General features: G+C 42.0%; 1 protein-coding gene across 2 annotated transcripts; it reads right to left on the bottom strand.

Moving 5' to 3' along the window:
- Positions 1-9,431: 9,431 nt before the first annotated feature.
- On the bottom strand, positions 9,432-18,331 carry LOC104999167 (chromosome unknown open reading frame, human C1orf110). Of its 2 annotated transcripts, none has more exons than XM_010854664.1 (4): positions 18,124-18,331; positions 16,142-16,340; positions 11,246-11,369; positions 9,432-10,743 (listed from the first exon to the last, which is right to left on the bottom strand). In XM_010854664.1, exons 2-4 carry the CDS (start codon positions 16,335-16,337, stop codon positions 10,164-10,166), a joined length of 900 nt encoding a protein of 299 aa, XP_010852966.1. In that variant the 5' UTR covers positions 16,338-16,340; positions 18,124-18,331; the 3' UTR covers positions 9,432-10,163. The 2 variants fall into 2 exon arrangements, with proteins under 2 accessions (XP_010852966.1, XP_010852965.1); XM_010854663.1 differs by having other exon boundaries at positions 9,436-10,743; positions 11,246-11,372.
- Between the last annotated feature and the right edge of the window lie 1,125 nt (positions 18,332-19,456).

The following is a 19,456-nucleotide window of genomic DNA, read 5'->3' as shown; positions in this document are numbered from 1 at the left end:
TGAAAGACATAGAGAGGTCCCATAGTAGAGAAATTTATTTTAATTTTCAACCCAAATTTATCCAAACTTGTTTTTAGCTCACTCAGATTTTTTTTTCCCTATAGTACCTTAGCAACATCTCTTGGAATACCCTTTGGGAAATAAGCACATAACTAATGTCTTTGCTCTCAAGGTGACTTGATAGGACCTGCTATCTTGGCCACTAGGGAGGGTCATTGGTTTACAACAGGGTGAACAAGCTTTCAACTCTAAACCAGCATCAATGGTGGGAAGTCATTGAAAACGAGTGCAGTCATTTTCTCATGATTTGAAGAACTCTGGCTAAGGTTGAACTGGTTAACCCCTAAAGCCTTTACATCTCCAATATCCTACAGAAAAACTCCAAGATGACTAAGATAAACAAGATAACCAGGCTTTTTTATTTTTTAGAGATATTTAGGATGAAATGGTAAAGAAGGAGTGCACTATAGAACCCTTCAACCTAGAGATTCTGAATACTCTGAACCAGATTTCAGAGAGGAAATTCTCCTGAATGTGAATTACTCCTGAATATGAATAAGGTTCAGATCAGATCAGTCGCTCAGTCGTGTCCAACTCTTTGCGACCCCATGAATCGCAGCACGTGTTAGGTATGGATAAATAATCATTCTTTATTTTCTATAATGAAGGAATATCTGTAGGGAATTGCTTGTTACAACAAGAGAAAAAAGCCACTCTTTTTATTGCTGCTCAAATAATTACAAGTCTTAATTTTAGAACTGAGTTTCCTGGACTTCCCGGGCAGTCCAATAGTTAAGACTCCACACTTTCATTACAAGGGTCAAAGGTTCCATACCTGGGCGGGGAACTAAGATCCCATATGTGGCACAGTGCAGCCAAAAAGAAAAAGAATTGAGGTCTGTGTTCTGTTTTTAATGCAGATCTGTCTTATTTGTGAGAGCTGGACCATAAAGAAGGCAGAGCACTGAAGAACTGATGCTTTCCAACTGTGGTGCTGAAGAAGACTCTTAGTCCCTTGGACAGCAAGGATTGACACCAGTCAATCTTAAAGGAAATAAACCCTAAACACTCATTGGAAGGACTGAGGCTGCAGCCGCAGCTACAATCCTTTGGCCACATGATGTGAAGAGCAGACTTATTGGAAAAGACCCTGAGGTTGGGAAAGATTGAAGGCTGAAGGCAGAGGATGAAGTGGTTGGATGGCATCACTGATTCAATGGACATGAACTTGGGCAAATTCTGGAAGATGGTGAGGGATAGGGAAGCCTGGCATGCTGTAGTCCATGGGGCTGCAAAGAGTCAGACACTATCTTGCTAGTCTCTTTTCTTCATGAACTTTTTGTCTTCTATATGTTGCTGCTGCTGCTATTGCTGCTAAGTCACTTCAGTCATGTCTGACTCTGTGTGACCCCATAGACAGCAGCCCACCAGGCTCCCCCATCCCTGGGATTCTCCTGACAAGAACACTGGAGTGGGTTGCCATTTCCTTCTCCAATGCATGAAAGTGAAAAGTGAAAAGTGAAAGTGAAGTCACTCAGTCGTGTCCGACTCTTCTCGACCTCATGGACTACAGCCTACCAGGCTCCTCCGCCCATGTTAAATGCCTCTTAATCCATCTTTTAAAAATCTAATATTCCTTTAATTTTAAGACCCAAATTATATTTAGTTTTGCTTTTATTTTCAGATGGACCTGGATGAATACACTGCTGAAAAATTGTACCAAATTTGCTGGAACTTGAAAAACGTATTACAGCAACTGTTCAAATCTAGGCTGGAAATGGAGCTCCCTGAAACATGATCATCTCCCACTCACATCCTGGGAGTTGCTACATTATGGATGTGAGCACTGGCGGTGAGCCACCATCAGAGACCATGAGGGCACCTTCCTTTCATAGCTAGTTTTTGAGGAAACTACTCAAAAACTGTGTGAGTTTGGACTCTCTAAAGAAAAGGAGGGAAACCCTTTAAGAAAAATATCATTCCTATATGAATGCTTATACATATTTTACAAAAGTCTACTGCAATTCTACTCCTGGGCATATATCCAGAGAAAATTCTACTTTAAAAAGATACACGCAATGCTCATAGCAGCAGCTACTTACAGTAGCCAAGACATGGAAGCAACCTAAGTGTTCAGTGACAGGTGAATAGATAAAGAAGATGTGGTTTATGTACACAGTGGGATATTATTCGGCCATTAAAAAAGAATGAAATATCCATGTTACATGTATCTTTTTGAAGTAACGTTTTCTCTGGGTATATGCCCAAGATTGGAATTGCAGGATGATATTATTTTAATATTATTAAATAAAAGATCAGATAGACTTTTGTAAAATATGTATAAGTATTCATATAGGAGTGATATTTTTCTTAAAGGGTTTCCCTCCTTTTCTTTAGAGAGTACAAACTCACACAGTTTTTGAGTAGTTTCCATATGTAAAATAGAAAACCAATGGGAATTTACTCAGGGAACACAAACAGAGGCTCTGTGACAGGTTGAAAGGTGGGGTGGGGAGGGAGATGGGAAGAGGGTTTGGGAGGGAGGGGGCACGGGTATGCCCATGGCTGATTCTTACTGATGGATGACAGAAAATCACAAAATTCTGTAAAGCAATTATCCTTCAATTCAAAAATTTTAAAGAAACGAAAAGAATGAAATAATGCCACTTGCAGCAACACAGATGGGCTTAGAGATTATCATACTAAGTGAAATAAATCAGAGTAAGACAAATATCATATGATAGCATTTGTTTGTGGAATCTAAAAATAAAATGATACCAAGGAACTTATTTATTGGGTTGGCCCAGAAGTTTGTTTGAGTTTTTCAGTACCATCTTACAAGAAAACGATGAACTTTTTGGCCAACCCAATACAAACTAGAAATAGATTCCTATAGAAAACAAATTTATGGTTATCAAAGGGGATGGGTAAGGGAAACAATTTAGGAGTTTGGAATTAACATAAACTTACTACTACAAATAAAATAGGTAAATAACAAAGACCTACTATATAGCACAGAGAAGTACACTCAATATCTTGTAATCTATGATGGCAAAGAATCTGAAAAAGACTATATATGTGTATATATATGTGTGTGTGTGTGTGTGTGTATAAATGAATCACTTTGTTGCACACTTCAAACTAACACATTATACATTAACTATACTTCAATTAGAAAAAATTATCTATGTGAAAAGATAAAAATAATTATTGGAATCATTAATCATTCTGTTTATACTATCCTGTTTGCTGGAGCTCAAGCTAAGAAGGAACTAGGCTGGGGTCTCAGTGACGGCTCTGCAGACACATATTTGTCCACTTCTGCCCCTCTCACCCACCACTGTGAGACATTTCAGTCAGCTTGGCAGTTCTAGTTTTGGGGCTTTGCTTTTGAACACATTGTCCGTGACCTTAGTCTCGCTCCTTGTGCCTTGATATGAACAAATAGCCCTCAGCAAAAGTGTTCAAAAATCTCCCAGTCATGAATTACATAATTAAATAGGCTTCCCTGGTGGCTCAGACGGTAAAGAATCCATCTGCAGTGTGAGACCTGGGTTTGATCCCTGGGTTGGGAAGATCCCCAGAGAAGGCAATGGCAATCCACTCCAGTGTTGTTGCCTGGAGAATCCCATGGACAGAGGAGCCTGACAGGCTACAGTCCACGGGGTTGCAAAGAATTGGACATGATTGACTTTTACTTATATAGTTTGCATACATTTTCTCCTTATCACACCCTTTTGGAATAATATTTTACTACTAATAATTTTGAGTTGAGCAAGTTCATGCTGGTATTGGTTTTGACTCCAAACAACGTGTATTAAATTGTTTGAAGTCTGTGTATATTTACTATGTATTTTTCCTTTAGCAAAAATGTTTCTTTATTACCAGTTTCATGGTACATTTTTAATGGAATTAAGCTTGAACAGTTCAAAGTAATTGACCTAATTGAATATTTCAAACAATCATTTACAGTTTCTAATTGATTAATGCCTACTATTAGGACACAGAGCAGCAACACATGGACAACAACAAACGATGGGAAGTTGGGAAAACTGGGGAATAGTTCATATTACATATAATTAGGTAAAATCTTTCCTTCTATAAATCTCAAGTGGGCCATATCTCAAGCCACATTTGAGATGAGGACCATGTGATAAATACCTGTGTTACTTATACAGCCTTATTTTATTGCACTTCACTTTACCATGCTTTACAGACATTGCATTTTTACAAATTGAAGTTTGTGTCAACCCTATGTTGAGCAAGTTTATTATTCCCTGTTAAGCAAGTCATTTGCTTACTTCCTGTCTGTGACAAATTTTGTCAATTCTCATAATATTTCAAACTTTTTCATTATTATTGTACAGGTTATGGTAGTCTGTTGTGATCTTTGATGTTGCTATTGCAACAGTCTTGACATTTTTTAGCAATAAAATATTTTAAGATTAAGGCATGTACTTTTTTTAAAGACAAAATGCTACTGTACAGTTAATAGACTGTAAATAGTATAAACGTAACTTTTATGTGTACTAGGGACTCACTTTATCTTGATATTTGATTTATTGTGGTAGCTTGGAACCAAAACTGAAATATTTCTGAAGTGTGGCTCTAGTACAGTAAGTCCCCTACACGCAAATGAGAGCACATTCTGAGAGCACATTCCTAAGTCTAATTTATTTGTAGGCCTAACATAGTTAGTCTGCTGCTGCTAAGTTGCTTCAGTCGTGTCTGACTCTGTGTGACCCCATAGACGGCAGCCCACCAGGCTCCCCCGTCCCTGGGATTCTCCAGGCAAGAACACTGGAGTGGGTTGCCATTTCCTTCTCCAATGCATGAAAGTGAAAATGAAGTTGCTCAGTCGTGTCCGACTCTTCGTGACCCCATGGACTGCAGCCTACTAGGCTCCTCCATCCATGGGATTTTCCAGGCAAAAGTTCTAGAGTGGGGTGCCATTGCCTTCTCTGATAGTTAGCCTGCTGCTGCTGCTAAGTCGCTTCAGTTGTGTCCGACTCTGTGCGACCCCATAGATGGCAGCCCACCAGGCTCCCCCGTCCCTGGGATTCTCCAGGCAAGAATACTGGAGTGTGTTGCCATTTCCTTCTCCAATGTATGTAAGTGAAAAGTGAAAGTGAAGTTGCTCAGTCGTGTCCGATCCTTAGCAATCGCATGGACTGCAGCCTACCAGGCTCCTCCACCCATGGGATTTTCCAGGCAAGAGTACTGGAGTGGGTTGCCATTTCCTTCTCCGGATAGTTAGCCTAGATACCCATATAATACATCAGCTATATAGTGCTGTCCTGTAATAGGCTTATAATACTTTTCACAGAAATAATATATAAACACACACACACACAACAAACGTTTTTAATCTTACAGCCCAATACCCTGAAAAGTGCAGTAGTACAGTACAACAGCTGGCATACAGGGGCTGGCATTGAGTGAACAGGCAAGAAGAGTTACTGGTTGGAGGAGGAAGAAGAGGTGGGAGATGGTAGAGCTGAAGGATTGTCAGCAGTAGGAGACAGAGGGCAAGCTGTAATGTCAATCACGCCTGACGTTGATGGCAGAGGTTCTGGTTCCTTGCTGGAATGAGATGCACATTCACACCTACATCTTTGAAAGCTTGCAACTTCAAAGTTTGTGTGTAAGGGCTTACTGTAAATGTTTCATAGTGCAATGCCTCTCCATGCAGATAAAACTGAGAAATCTCCAGCCTGGTGAGGAATAATACGTGGGGTGGGTATTATTTTTCTCTCAGTAACTGCTACCAACTTTGTTTAATACCATCTCAATCTGTTCCAATAACATCCAGTCCTTTCAATTTTAAAAGTTTTATTTCTGGTAGATACACTTTCTGCCACATTCAGGTACTAATATTTATAACCTTTTCCTGGTTGAAAGTCTTCCTTCTCCACCCCCGTGGAGCTCCTGCTCTGCTGCAGCTTGCCTCAGGCTCCCCGGTCTCAATTCTTTCGGGGAGTGAGCTCCGCCCCTGACAAAGGTCTTGAGGAAGGAGGCTTGGCGTACGCAAAGGCTGGATCAAGCCTCAGGAGTCTCCTTGGAAATTCTCGAGCATCTACCCCCAAAACCAGAGTCTGCCTACTTTCTGCTTTGTGCTTTCACCTACACCTCTGACTTTATGGGGGGCTGTCCCCCACTACCTCTCTCTGAAAAAAGAGTTAGCTTACAGCTCCAGTTAATAATTCCTGGGTGTGACAGTGTTTCAACCTACAAACTCCTTTGGGAGTCCTCTAGCCTGCCTGAATAGGTTTTTCCGGCCACATGTGATTGCTCAGAGCCTCCCAACTGTGAGAGGCATGAGATGTTCTAAACTGTCTAAATACAGATTCCTTTGAGCAGTTAAAAGATTGATTAGAAATTGTATTGGTGAAGGGATTTTCACTTGTTGGGCCAATATTTGCTGCTAAGTCTCCATATCCCTTACCTGCTGTGTCCCTGGCAGTGTATTGATTAATATAATTGGTGTAAGTAGTAGCTTTAATGTTTGTAACCTGGGACCCTTGAGTTAATTCTTTTTCTTGTTATAGCCCACCACACCTTTGCTCTGTAGGAATGCAACTTTATCTAATACTTTTTGGAGGCTGGCGCCTGACTTTAGAATAATCACCTTTAGAGAAAAATAAGTTTCTTAAAATGTTAACAGACCTCCGGGCCAGAAGATGATGCAAATCACCTAAACTTTTGCATATGATAAGTTTGCAGGAAGAAAGCCTGGCTTACTGCATGACTCTACCCCTTCCCCCATTATCCTCTATGCATAACTTAAGGTATAAAAACTACTTTGGAAAATAAAGTGCGGGTTTTGTTCACCGAAACTTGGTCTCACCATGTCGTTCTTTCTCTTACCTTCTGGCTGAATTTTTCAGCCTCTTTTCTCCACTGAATTTCCTCACTGAGCTATCCTTATTCCATTACTCTTTATATCCTTAATTAAAGTTTAATTAAGCAGTTGTTTCCTGATCCTCGCCGACGCCGTCCCCGCTTCGAATTCCCTGGATCCACCGGGGCTGGACCCCGGCAAGTTCTTCTGCCCCAGTCCCTCAGGGATGAGGATGTGGTGAGGGAAGGCAACGGTGGACACATCAGGGACTCCCCTCTTGAGGGCAGTGGTTCCTTGCTGTGCTGGCTGTTGTTGGTGAAGTGGGGTTTTTGACCTCTGTTTAGACTGGACCCAGGCTTCCATTGCCCCAGTGCTTTTGGTGCTGAGGCAAAACACTCTCATACATGATTCCCTGGGCTTTGCCTTCAGGGCTGTCTCACCTTCAGAGGAGCTAGTCTCTCCAGTGTTACTGGTAGCAACTTACCCTGTTGTACCCGACACTGAGGATTGTGGGAACCTTCAGAGTCCCTTCCCATCAGCTATCTTCAGAACCTTGGGACCCTGGATGAGAGACAGACACCACCTCTGAGAGTTCCTGGATGCCTCAGCTCCCAGGCGAACAGTGAATTCCCTGTCCACTGGATGGATTCAGGTAACGATGTGAAAGCCCACTTTATAAACATTTTTAGACTTCCTTGGGCTTCCTAGGTGGTGACAGTGGCAAACAGCCTGGGTGTCAACGCAGGAGACGTAAGACTCAGGTTCAACCCCTGGGTTGGGAAGATCCCCTGGAGGAGGGCGTGGCAACCCACTCCAGTATTCTTGCCTGGATAATCCCATGGACAGAAAAGCCTGGCAGGCTGTAGTCCTTGGGATCACAAAGAGTTGGACACAATTGAAGCGACTTAGCAGCAATAGATAGACTTCCTCATGAGGCAGTAAATGGAGAAGACATTATCTCTCCTCAGTACATCTCTGAATAAATGAATGTATGTTAAAAAAAAATGTCATGTTCCCTTAAAATGGAAGCATGAATTTTCTTTTTACCATTTCTTTCTAATTTTATTGTTAAACATTGTAATTTATAGGTTTGAGACATATTTTGTAGCTGAAAATGAGGGCATAAGCCTTTGGGCATTGTGTTTGTGTCCGCTTCTCTTTGAGAGAGAAGGACAGTACAGGAGAGCAGTATTCTGGTCTTTGTTCCTCATTCACATTCTTGTATAGAGATAGTCATTTTAGTTATTGTGAGCCTCAGTTTTTCTGTCTGTAAAATGGGAGAAATTATCTCATTGACTTCCTACCTGAGAGGGTTTTACGAAGATTTAATGCAATGGTATATAGGTTGGTGTCTTTGAACGCCCGCTCATTTGGATTGTGACAATCCCCAAAGTATCTCTAGGCATTTTCAGATGTCTTTTGGGAGCACACCTATCACTAGGTGAGACCTCTGGAATGAATGATTGAATGACTTTAAGCTGATTGGGTGAGAGCCATCCTGGGTCTCAGAGTGGTTTGAAAAGATTAAGGATTTACGCTATTCTGTAGAATTTAATGGGTCAGACAACAAGGTCCTCTGCAGCTGCTTTCCCTGTGGTTGTGTTGAGTTTTATCAATAAAAGTATTGTATCCTTCATACTGAAGAAGGAAAATACATTAGGCTGGTAAAATGATAAGAATAAAATCAATGTATGTAGAAGATTTGATGGTGTTAGTGGTAGAGTCCGCCTGCAATACAGGAGACACAGAAGATGTGGGTTTGACCCCTGGGTTGGGAAAATCCCTTGGAAAAGGAAATGGCGACCCACTCCAGTATTCTTGCCTGGGAAATCCCTGCAAGGAGGAGCCAGCAGGCCATGGGGTCACAAAGAGCTGGATACGACCAAAGCAACTGAGTAGAAGATTTGTAAATGCACAATTTTGTTGCAATTCATGAAATCTAAATTGAAATAGAATGTAAAAAATTTTGGAGGTAGAGCTACCAGCAAATCTAGGTCCATCGGATATATGAAGATATACAAGCAGGGTAACAAGGAGGAACATGCAAAATGCTTATTTCTCAAGTTCATGAGACTGAGGTTTACTTGGAACAGGGGTAGTTAATCAAGTGGAGGAGAGGGCTGGGCTCTGGCTAAGTCCTTGCTGCCTTGGTAATAGCTCTGTCCTGAAGTTATGGTCAGCACAGAGAAAAGAGCCTTTCAGAAGTGGGATAAATCATTTTGAGAACTCCACCCCTGTGGAGGGTGCTTGTAATGGAGATAGACAAGGAGAAAGAGCACAATAAAGGGCTTGGAAGTTTGCACAGGAGGTTCTCCACGTCTGGTGTTCCTAACCCTGTCAGCCCGGTCATGGCCAGTGTAAATAAATCAGGTATTCGTCAGTCAATTCTATTGCTCCTGTCCTGCCTCCTCCCATTGTTTTGGAAGAAAATGTTAGAGGGGGCACATTTCTTATAAATTGTTAATTATTTTTTTTATTAGGATCCAAAAAGGTTGATAAGAGCAGGTTGAAACTGGGAATGAGAAAACCAAAATGGAACTATTTGGAAATAAAAGAAGTAAGGAAAGGGCTTCAAAAAAGAACATAGAACTGTATGGGAGAGAAAGTTTTATTTATAGACTGTATTATGTACATATTTTCAACTGACCTCCTAGCCTTACCTTTACATGTAAAACTGAAACAAACAGAAGAGCCACACCGTTTTGCCAGCAGGTGGCACCGTAAGAACCTCCTATAAGATTTGGGAGAATGGTATTGAAACAGGTATAATATCATATGTGAAATGAATCGCCAGTCCAGGTTCGATGCAGGATACAGGATGCTTGGGGCTGGTGCACCGGGGTGACCCAGAGGGATGGGATGGGAAGGGAGGTGGGAGGGGGGTTCAGGATTGGGAACACGTGTACACCCATGGCGGATTCATGTTGATGTAAGGCAAAACCAATACAATATTGTAAAGTAATTAGCCTCCAATTAAAATAAATAAATTTATAATTAAAAAAAAGAAAAGGGTGGCATATGTAAGCAGGTCCCTTAATATTTTACCTTTCAGGAAAAGTCTAGGGATCAATGTAGATTCATATTCTTGGTAACGTTAACAATATGCATATATTGCTTTAAATGGCTTCAGAAGATTCATCTCTCCGTTTTTCATCCTAGCATTGCTCATTTAGTGAAACATTATACTCCCATAAAAGGCAAAAAAGACTAAGGTTTAAAATAAAATCTATATCTATATATTTGTATTGTTTGCTTCAGTTGCTAAAGTAATTATGACACATGATATTATGGGGATAGAGTGGACGATTAAAGATGAAGTAACTTAGATGGTCACCCTGTTCTCACATCCCTTTTCTGCCCTGGACTGTGAGGATTCCTTGTGCCCGAAGATCTCCGCAATGCTGAGCAATCTCTCAGACTCAGGGGGGATCCGGTGCCGGAGGTAATGAGCTTTTCTGGCCTTTTCAAACAACTCCAAGTAGGTTGATGTTTGGGGCTTATCTTTGAAGTCTCCTCCACCTTCCACGGGATCCACGGGCGTTTGTTTTGCAGGGGTGTGGTCTGGCCTTGTGCTGGCATCATTTGATCTGGTCTCATCACTGTGCCCTGGTTCACTGTCACCAGCTGGGCCGGAACTGGGGCCTCTGTCTACAGTGTGGGTGGAGACGTCTTGATCGTGACAGAGAAGAGAGATGCTCTCGTTGGAGCCTTTTCCTTTTGGTGGGTTTATGGACTCTTGCTCTTGGGCTTGCAGCTTCTCTTCTATGAAGTGGGAAGTTCTGTTATTTTGAGATAGTGCCTGCTGTTTGCTTTTCATGGGGTCCTTGGGACCAATGTGATGGAAAGGAGGCATCTGGGACTTGGTTTTGGATCTTCCTTGGGTCGTATTTGTTGTCAGTGCGCTGGGAAAGGAGATAAGAAAAAAGTTCTCTGAAAACTGATGAAGAGCTAATATTTAGCATTTTCAAATTTTTAGACCCTGGCTCCTTTTTGTGTGATATTAACTGAGGTAATAACGTGGGTGAACAGAGAATGAAGGGTGAGAATGGATGGCAACAATGTGGGGAAATGATTTTTCTTTTTCTTGTAAACTTTTTATATTGGAGATTGGAGTATAGCCCTTTAACAGTGTTGTGATGGCTTCAGGTGTGCAGCAAAGCCACACAGCCATACATACACACGTGTCCATGCTCCCCCAGACTCCACTCCCTTCTAGCCTGCCACATAACACTGAGCAGAGTTCCCTGTGCTATACAGGAGTTCTTTGTTGGTTATCTATTTTAAATGCAGCATTTTCCTTAAGAAGGAAAGGGCAGCACTTTCTCAGGGGGAGGATGATTTAAAGAGGTCAGTTGAAAGAAGAACTCAATGGCATATGCATTAGTTTAATAAGCATTGTCTTACCTAGCTTTGTTAGCCTGCAGAGCTCTGTGCTTCTGCCCTCCCTGTGATGAAAGCGTGAGAACATCTTCTGGTTTCTTCTGACTTCTATTCCCAAAGTAAGAGCAGAGCTTTTTCTTGATGATATCTGCTTTGAGTTAATTAATAGGTGCTATGAGTTGAAATGTGGGTTTCCCATGTGGCGCTAGTGGTAAAGAACTTGCCTGCCAATGCAGGAGACGTAAGAGACACAGATTTGATCCCTGGGTCAGGAAGATCTCCTGGAGAAGGGCATGGCAACCCACTCCAGTAGTCCTGCCTGGAGAATCCCATGGACGGAGGAGCCTGGCCGGCTACAGTCCATAGGGTCGCAAACAGTCGGGCATGACTGAAGTGACTTGGCACGCACATACACAGGTTGAACTGTATCCTCCCCAAATGTCACATGTAGAAGTCCTAATCCTCAGCACTTCAGAATGTAGCCTTATTTGGAGACAGGGCCTTTACAGAGATAATTAAGATAAGGCCATATGGGTGAGCTGTTGACCAGTATGACTGGTGTCATTATAATACGGAGAAATTAGGATATAGACACAGGTTGAGGGAAGGTGAAGCGGAGAGACATGGGGAGAAGGTGACCACATACAAACCAAAGAGAGAGGCCTGGAACAGAGCCTTCTTTTCCAGCCTCAGAAGGCACCACTCTGTCAGTACCTTAGTTTTGGACTGTAGGCCTCCAGAACTCTGAGAACACAGGTCTGTTGTTTAAGCCACCTAGTTAATGGCAACTTGGTAGGGTAGCCCTAAAAAACTAACACAGTAAGAGAAGAAGGAAAAGAATGCCTGGACCTGGTTCTCTGGGCAAAGAAACCGTATATGAATACCACTGGATCACATTACCCAACAGGCTGATCTAGCATGAGGAATGGAAACAGGCAAACCTAAGGCAGTTCTCCAGTGTTTACCTAGAATATGTTATAGAGGATTTAGAAACACTGAGGTCAGAGGTTTAAACTGGCTGGGACCATGGAGGTTTTGTCTGAATGTTTGACTTGGCAAGCATGATGTTCTCAAATCAAAATGACTGGGTGTGAGCCGTACACAAAGCTGGGGTCCTGCTGTTACATCCGCCTCGACTGTGTGACCTCCTACCCACCTGAGCCAAGAGTTGCAACTGCTGGCCGTGAGTAAGTGGGTTATTCTCTCTTTGAGTTAGTGTTTCAGAATCTTGTAGTCATAGCTGCTGTAGAGGACCTGGTTTGTTTTCAAGACATCTCATGAGCTGGTCACTTGGAGTTGAAAGTCTTGCACTCATTTGCTCTAAGGAAAGTGAGTTCCCTAAACCAACACTGGCGTTGGTAGGCACCAGGCAAAGGAAATGTGACCAGATAAAGGGCCTCTAAATTATATTAAACTCCTAATATTCTTTCATCTGATAACTTCTTGGTGAGGTAGTCAAGGCAAGAGGGGTCCTTTTGGGGTCCCTCTTCTTCTGTTGTCTTGAGTGTGTGTGTCTGTGTGTGTGTCCCCATCTAGTTATCCAATTTAACAGGAATGTTTGGGTGCCTACTTTGTGCCAGAGAGTATATTCTTGACTCTGGTTTTCTTTATGCTGGACATGTAATTAATCATAAAGCTCTGACAATTCTGCATTCTAAATATCTCAAAATGCCGGCCCCCTTAAGATGCTATCTCACTTTCCAAATATCTTAATATACTCACTTTTTTTCCTACGTGACGAATGCCTAGTTTAGGCTTTTAAACCCTGGTCTGAATTCTGGAATCCTTCTATCTGGTCTACCTTAAAGTTTGCTGCCAGAGTGATCCTTATCTCGTTTGGACATGTAATCTCCCCATTTCCAAACCCCATAGGGTGAAATCTAAACTCTTCTGTAAGATCTGTAGAGCTATTCATGATTGGAGACCCTGCCTGCTCTGCTTTGCCTCTAAATATCACACCTGTCCCTTCTGGTCACCCCTTACACCCCTCCAGTACTGAGCGACTTGTAGCATGTCATCCTCATGTATGCACATTCGTACATACTGTTCTTACTGTGTGTAGAAACATTCCATGTCTTCTCATGACAAACTGCCCACCACCCCTCCTCCACTCATCTTCATCCTCTTACTCCTCTGAGATTCTGTTCATACCCTGCGTCTTTTGGGACATCTTGCCTGAGCCCCTTTAATAGACATGGGAACCTTCCCATGCTTCTGTTCTACTTTGTAAACAAATTTAGCAATTAGTATTTTCTGATATAATTTTTTGTGAGCATAGTTACCTTCTAGTCCACATGTGAGCATCTTGAGGGCACAGACCATGCTTTTCATATTTGCATTCTTGCCTCTATTGGGGTTGCTGTAACAATGTTTTGTAAAGTTTGGCCCATGAATCACCTGTTCCTGAGTAATCTGCCTTAGTGTCAACTCAGTTAAAAATGTGGACTTTGAGCCTGATTCTTAACCTACTGATGCAAATCTCTCTAGATGAGGACTGGGAATATGTATTTGAAGCAATCCACCAACTAGCATATAGTTGAAACTCAGTAACAAGGTCATTTGGAGAAGGCAATGGCACCCCACTCCAGTACTCTTGCCTGGAAAATCCCATGGACGGAGGAGCCTGGTAGGCTGCAGTCCATGGGGTCGCTAAGGGTGGGACACGACTGAGCGACTTCAGTTTCACTTTTCACTTTCATGTATTGGAGAAGGAAATGGCAACCCACTCCAGTGTTCTTGCCTGGAGAATCCCAGGGACGGGGAAGCCTGGTGGGCTGCCATCTATGGGGTCGCACAGAGTTGGACACGACTGAAGTGACTTAGCAGCAGCAGCAGCAACATCAAGGTCATTAAATGAATCATGGGAATTTATTGTCTAATACAGTGCCTGATAAATACTGAGACTTAATTCATATTGCTTTCTTCCTTCTTCTCTAGTCTTATGCTCAAGGAATCTGAGGCACAGAGAGGATGTGACTTTCTAAAGTACACAGAGACAGAGACCCCTGAATCAAAGCTTTCTGCCTTCTGCCCAGACTCTTTTCACACCCCCTGTCTATCAGGCAAACTCTCTAGTCACCAAAGACAGCCACCTCTCTCAAACATGATCTTTGGAACACCACTTTGAGAATAAGTATCTGGTCTTCAATAACCTTTTTGAGAAATGAAGTGGGATTTGACCAAATGGTTTCTGAGATTCCTTTCCATCCTGTGAGCTCTCATCCTTAGTTTGGTTTAGCCATTTATTACAGACAGGGAGGTTTAAACCAGAGGAGTTCAGTCACTTGCTCAGTTACTCCTCTTTAAAACCCAAAGCTGGAGGTTAGAAATAAATCATAGGCTAGACCTCTGGATATTACTCTTGGCCCTTGTGTCCATATATCAGCTATGGAGATCTAAATGATTTTACATTGAATTGTGATACCTGACTTTCTTCTAGAACATGCTATATCATTTTCAGGGCTCCTGCCCCTGCCTTAAGTAAGAAGGGATTATAGTGTGAAGAGCTGAGATAGATCCATTCTATGCTGTATATTAAAATATGATTATTTTATTATGGGAAAAATAAAAACAGTTTCTATAAATTGTATAACTATGGCAACTTTCAACAAAACTGTGGAAGAGTTTTAATCCTGTAACAATCTTTTACTGATTGACTGATAACAGCAAACAGTTACATGGCACTTATTTTGTATTTAGGTACTGTTTCAAATGCTCACTGTATCCTCAAATGACTCCATGAGGTAAGAAACATCAATTACATTTTATGTTGGAGAAAACTGAGGCAGAGGCAGGTCCAGTAAGCTGCTCAAGGTCTCACTGCTGGTAAGTGATAGAGTCAGGATTTCAACCCTGACAGTGTGGGTCCAAAGTCTGTATTCTCAGCCACCACAGTTTAATGGACAAAGTTACAATCACTGAGCAGCCAGTTTTATTTCCTTATTTTTTTACTGAATGGTGTAGACAGCTTTGGAAGGTCTGAGATTCTGGATATCATTGTGTAGCCCTTCCCTCTGTGAAGATCAATAGCGTACTAACCAGAAATTGGTGTTTGAAGTTAGTAGCATTAATTTTGTTATAATTATTAAACTGTATAGTCTATGTTCATTGGATAGTCTTCTAAGTAATGTGTACATTTGGAAAGGATTATTCATTGGCAACAGAAGGTTTTATGGGAGGGAATTATTATAAAGAATGTGAACTCGCAGCTTCTGGGTAAAGACACCTCTTTGGGGAAATGACAGAAATCCTTGCTCTTTGGCTTAAGAAGACAATGAAATCATAGTACCAATACACAGCAATTGCTTTTGCAAAATTTTCTTATCTAAGCAAAATCTGCAAGCTCTCGTGTCAATACACTTTGGAATACAAGAAGGATAAGTTGAGAAATTCACTTTCTGCAGAAGAAGGGAAGATCTGACTCTCAGTCTGGTGTGTTGGAAATAGCCAAGTGCTCTGTGCTCAGCCGTAGCAGAGGTCAGCCACTGTTAAACATGCTCTCTGGTTACTAATCCCGGGGAATTTTTTTGTTTTTACTTCCTTTTCATAAGATGACTTGCACATTAATAGTTACTCAGAGAGTGTTTGCTGACCAGGCATAAAAAAGAAATGAAACCAAATCAACCCAGATATAAGAAAGTAGAACACTAAAGCTTTAAGTCAGAGAGAGCTCATTTGAAAAACTGGGAGCCTGAGAAGTGTTAGCTGAGGAAGGTTTGCATGCGCACTGCTCCAGGGAGCTGTATCATTGAGGGAGAGAAAGGTGGGAAGCCTAAAATCCAAGTTGAGATCAAAAGTCCTCTTACTGAGTGTCCAGTCTCTGAAAGGGCCCTCATCACCAAGTAGGGGGTATTACTCTCGCCTCAGCCAAGTGGATGGCTAGCTGTCCTGCTCTGCCTCTCCCCATCCTGGAAGCCTTACCTTGCTGCAGCCTCTGCAGTTCTTTCTGGAGCTGTCTCTGCTCCCTGGTCAGTGACTTCACGTGGTACAGGCATATATCCTCTAGTCTCTGCAGTCTTTGGCTGAGTCTGGCTTCAGCCTGCTTTGCACTTTTCCTCTCCAGATCGAAGTGCTTATGCAGTGGTCCCCTGACCATATGCCTGTCCATTCTCTTCATGACCTAGAGGCAATAAAACAAGATTCTCTCAGGTGCTGTGTCAGACCTGATAAAGCAGAATGGGGACCCTGACCCTGGCTTTTATTGGAAATCAGTGTTTGAATCCTGAGTATTTCTGAATACATAGCTGCCCAGTCAGATTAAGTTACACTGTTAGAAAACTTTTCCCTGTCAACTAAAAAATTATTCACAGCCTTAAAGTTGAGAGTTATATTTTATTCAGTGGGAATTTTTAGAACTTCAAGCCTGGGAGGCAGCCTTTCAAGTAACCCTGAGAAAGCTGCTTCGAAGAGGAGGTGCTATATAACTATATATATATCCTAATATATCGCTAAGGTACATAGGAGTCTGCAAGAAAGGGCAGGTAGTGGGAACAAAAGATGACTGTTAATAAAAGAAAACCAGATATCTCAAGCTAAAGAATTTAGCTCTTTTCTTTGTATGGGAAGATTCAAGAGCCTGGACTCACTGAAATCATTCCTTTACTCTGCACCTCAGCTATCTGGGGCTAGTATCCTATGTTTTCATGTTCTGAGTTTCCCCAGGGCTCACTGTGTGGAGTGACTGCAATCTGATAGCTGCTAGATAGCAGATATTTTTTCCTTCCTGAGTTCCCTCAGGGCTAACCAGCTCACTAGTGGCGCTGACTGCAATTTCTGACAACTGTGGCAATCTTTGTTTACTGATATAGCAGATAATATTTTATTTATCAGACCTACAGTAATGTGATTTTCTAGTGTGATATGGAAGTATCTAGGGCAAAGTCATTTCTCTGAGCCTCAGTCTCCTTGTCAATAAAAGAGTGATAGATAGGCTCTGTATACAACCCCCAATCAGGTTGCTATAAAGATCAAGTGAAAAGTACATGAATAAATTTTAGGGCAAAAATTAAACACCTTACAGATATAAGCCATTATTCACCCTATGAGATAAGTTCCTTCTACTGTTCTTTAAAGACTCCCCAGAAGCCTTCTCAGGGCCCTGGGGAGGATCTGGGGACTTAGGACAGAGCCATTCTGGAGCCCCTTCAATTCATTAATTTATGTACATGAGGGTCCATGCGGCCTGTAATCCTACCATGTGCCAAGTGCTATGCTGAGGGCCGAGGGTAGTGGTGAATGAGACACAGTTCCTGCTTTCAAAGAACTTTCAGATTTACAACTCTGGAGTCTAATGTTGTTGTATAGCCGGTAAGTCATGTTTGACTCTGTGACACCAAGGACTGTAACTTGCTAGGCTCGTCTGTCCATGGGATTCTCCAGGCAAGAATACTGGAGTGGGTTGCCGTTTCCTTATTTCAGGGGATCTTCCTGACTCAGGGATCAAACCTACATCTCTTGTGTCTCCTGCATTGGCAGGCAGATTCTTTATCACTGAGTCATTTGGAGTCAAATGGTACATGCCAAATGTGAACAATCACTATTTCAAAAAGTGGGGAAAGTGGGATCTGTTGGTTACAAAACAGTACGAGCATCCAACAAGTAGTCTGCGTAGCTGAAAGGAGCTCATCTTCCTCCTCGGACTGTGCTGTGCTAAGAGGCAGGGACACATCTTTCCTCCTCTTTGCTTCCTTCTCAATATGCATCTCAGACTAGATGCACAATATGTGCCCAGGATACAAATAGATTACTCTTAATAAAGCTTTGTTGATAATAACAGAGGAAAAATCTTAGCATTACAAGGGAGGATAAAGTCAGGACACAGGAGAGAAATTTTTAAGACAGCTAGCTTTTAGTCTAAAATGTAGACTAAACTTTTATTAAAGAACATAGTGAGTAGCACTTACCTACAAATCCAGGGTTCTCACTGTGAGAATGCTGCCTGCTTCTTTTGCTATGCCCGGCTGAACTTTGAAAATGAGCTTGTTTTTCTTCAATAAATTTAGGAGCTTGGTGTTAGGGAGGTGGGGAGGTTAGAGGGAACTTTGGAGAGGGCTGTGGGGAGAATGTTGAACACACTTGAAAGCACTCTTCCATGCCACCTCCCTCATCAGGAATGCTAAGTTCCTGAATGTGGGCACCGATCCCAGAGCTTGAAATAGCTCCGTGAGCTAAGGAAGCCTGCCAGCCTCCAGCCCTCCCCTTGACGGGCCCACAGTGCTCCTTCTCGGCTGTATCCATGGGAGCCAAGAATGAAACCAAGGAGTGTCTTACTGTGTTCTCAGAATCTCTCTCTCTCTCCCCACCCCCTTCCACTCTTTTCCTTCTTCTTTGGCCATATTATTCCCCACCTCCCTCACAGTGTCCAGTCCTTACTTCTTGGAAACAAGATCAGGTTCTAAAAGAAGGCACTCTGTTGTTTTTTTTTTTTTTTTTGTCAGATTGTACACATTTTGTGCAGGAGACTAATTTGTTTATTTTGTATTATCACATTCTGTACTGACTTTCTCCAGCCTTCTAACCATGTGTGTTCTTCAGTGCTTATTTAAGGTTTTCAGAGTTGTCACAACAGACAAGCAAACTGAAACTTAAATCAACTTTTGTTATCATAGATTGGACTCTGTGATAGAAGGCAAGCTGAACTATTGATTGTGGAACAAGATATTAAATGGGATTCTCACTGTTGCCTTAAGGCTTCGTCTGAAAACGAGAGGCATTAATGTGCCACAGTCTAAAGAGAACTGCCAACACTGGGACCTATTAATTCCCCCAGAGCTTACTGAGAGGCAGCTAAACAGACCCTATTTCCCACAGTCATCACCTAGCAAACAAGCTGTTATAAGGAGATTACTGGCAAAATGGAGAGGAAATCTATTATTCTCTCTGTAGGAGGTAATGCCTTTCCCATTTCTTCCCATGAGGTAATTCTCTCACCTCCAGAATTTAAATGAATGGAATGGGGTTCCAGAAAATGTTATGCCTACACTTCATGGCAAATAGATGGGGAAACAGTGGAAATAGTGACAGATTTTATTTTGGGGGGCTTCAAAATCACTGCAGGTGGTAACTGCAGCCATGAAGTTAAAAGACGCTTGCTCCTTGGAAGAAAAGTTATGACCTACCTAGACAGCTTATTAAAAAGCAGAGACATTACTTTGCCAACAAAAGTCTGTCTAATCAAAGCTATGGTTTTTCCAGTAGTAATGTATGGATGTGAGAGTTGAACTATAAAGAAAGCTG

Source organism: Bison bison, unplaced genomic scaffold (assembly GCF_000754665.1).
Source record: "Bison bison bison isolate TAMUID 2011002044 unplaced genomic scaffold, Bison_UMD1.0 scf7180017864346, whole genome shotgun sequence".
NCBI classification, from domain to species: domain Eukaryota; kingdom Metazoa; phylum Chordata; class Mammalia; order Artiodactyla; family Bovidae; genus Bison; species Bison bison.
This window is presented reverse-complemented; position numbering and strand designations above follow the sequence as displayed.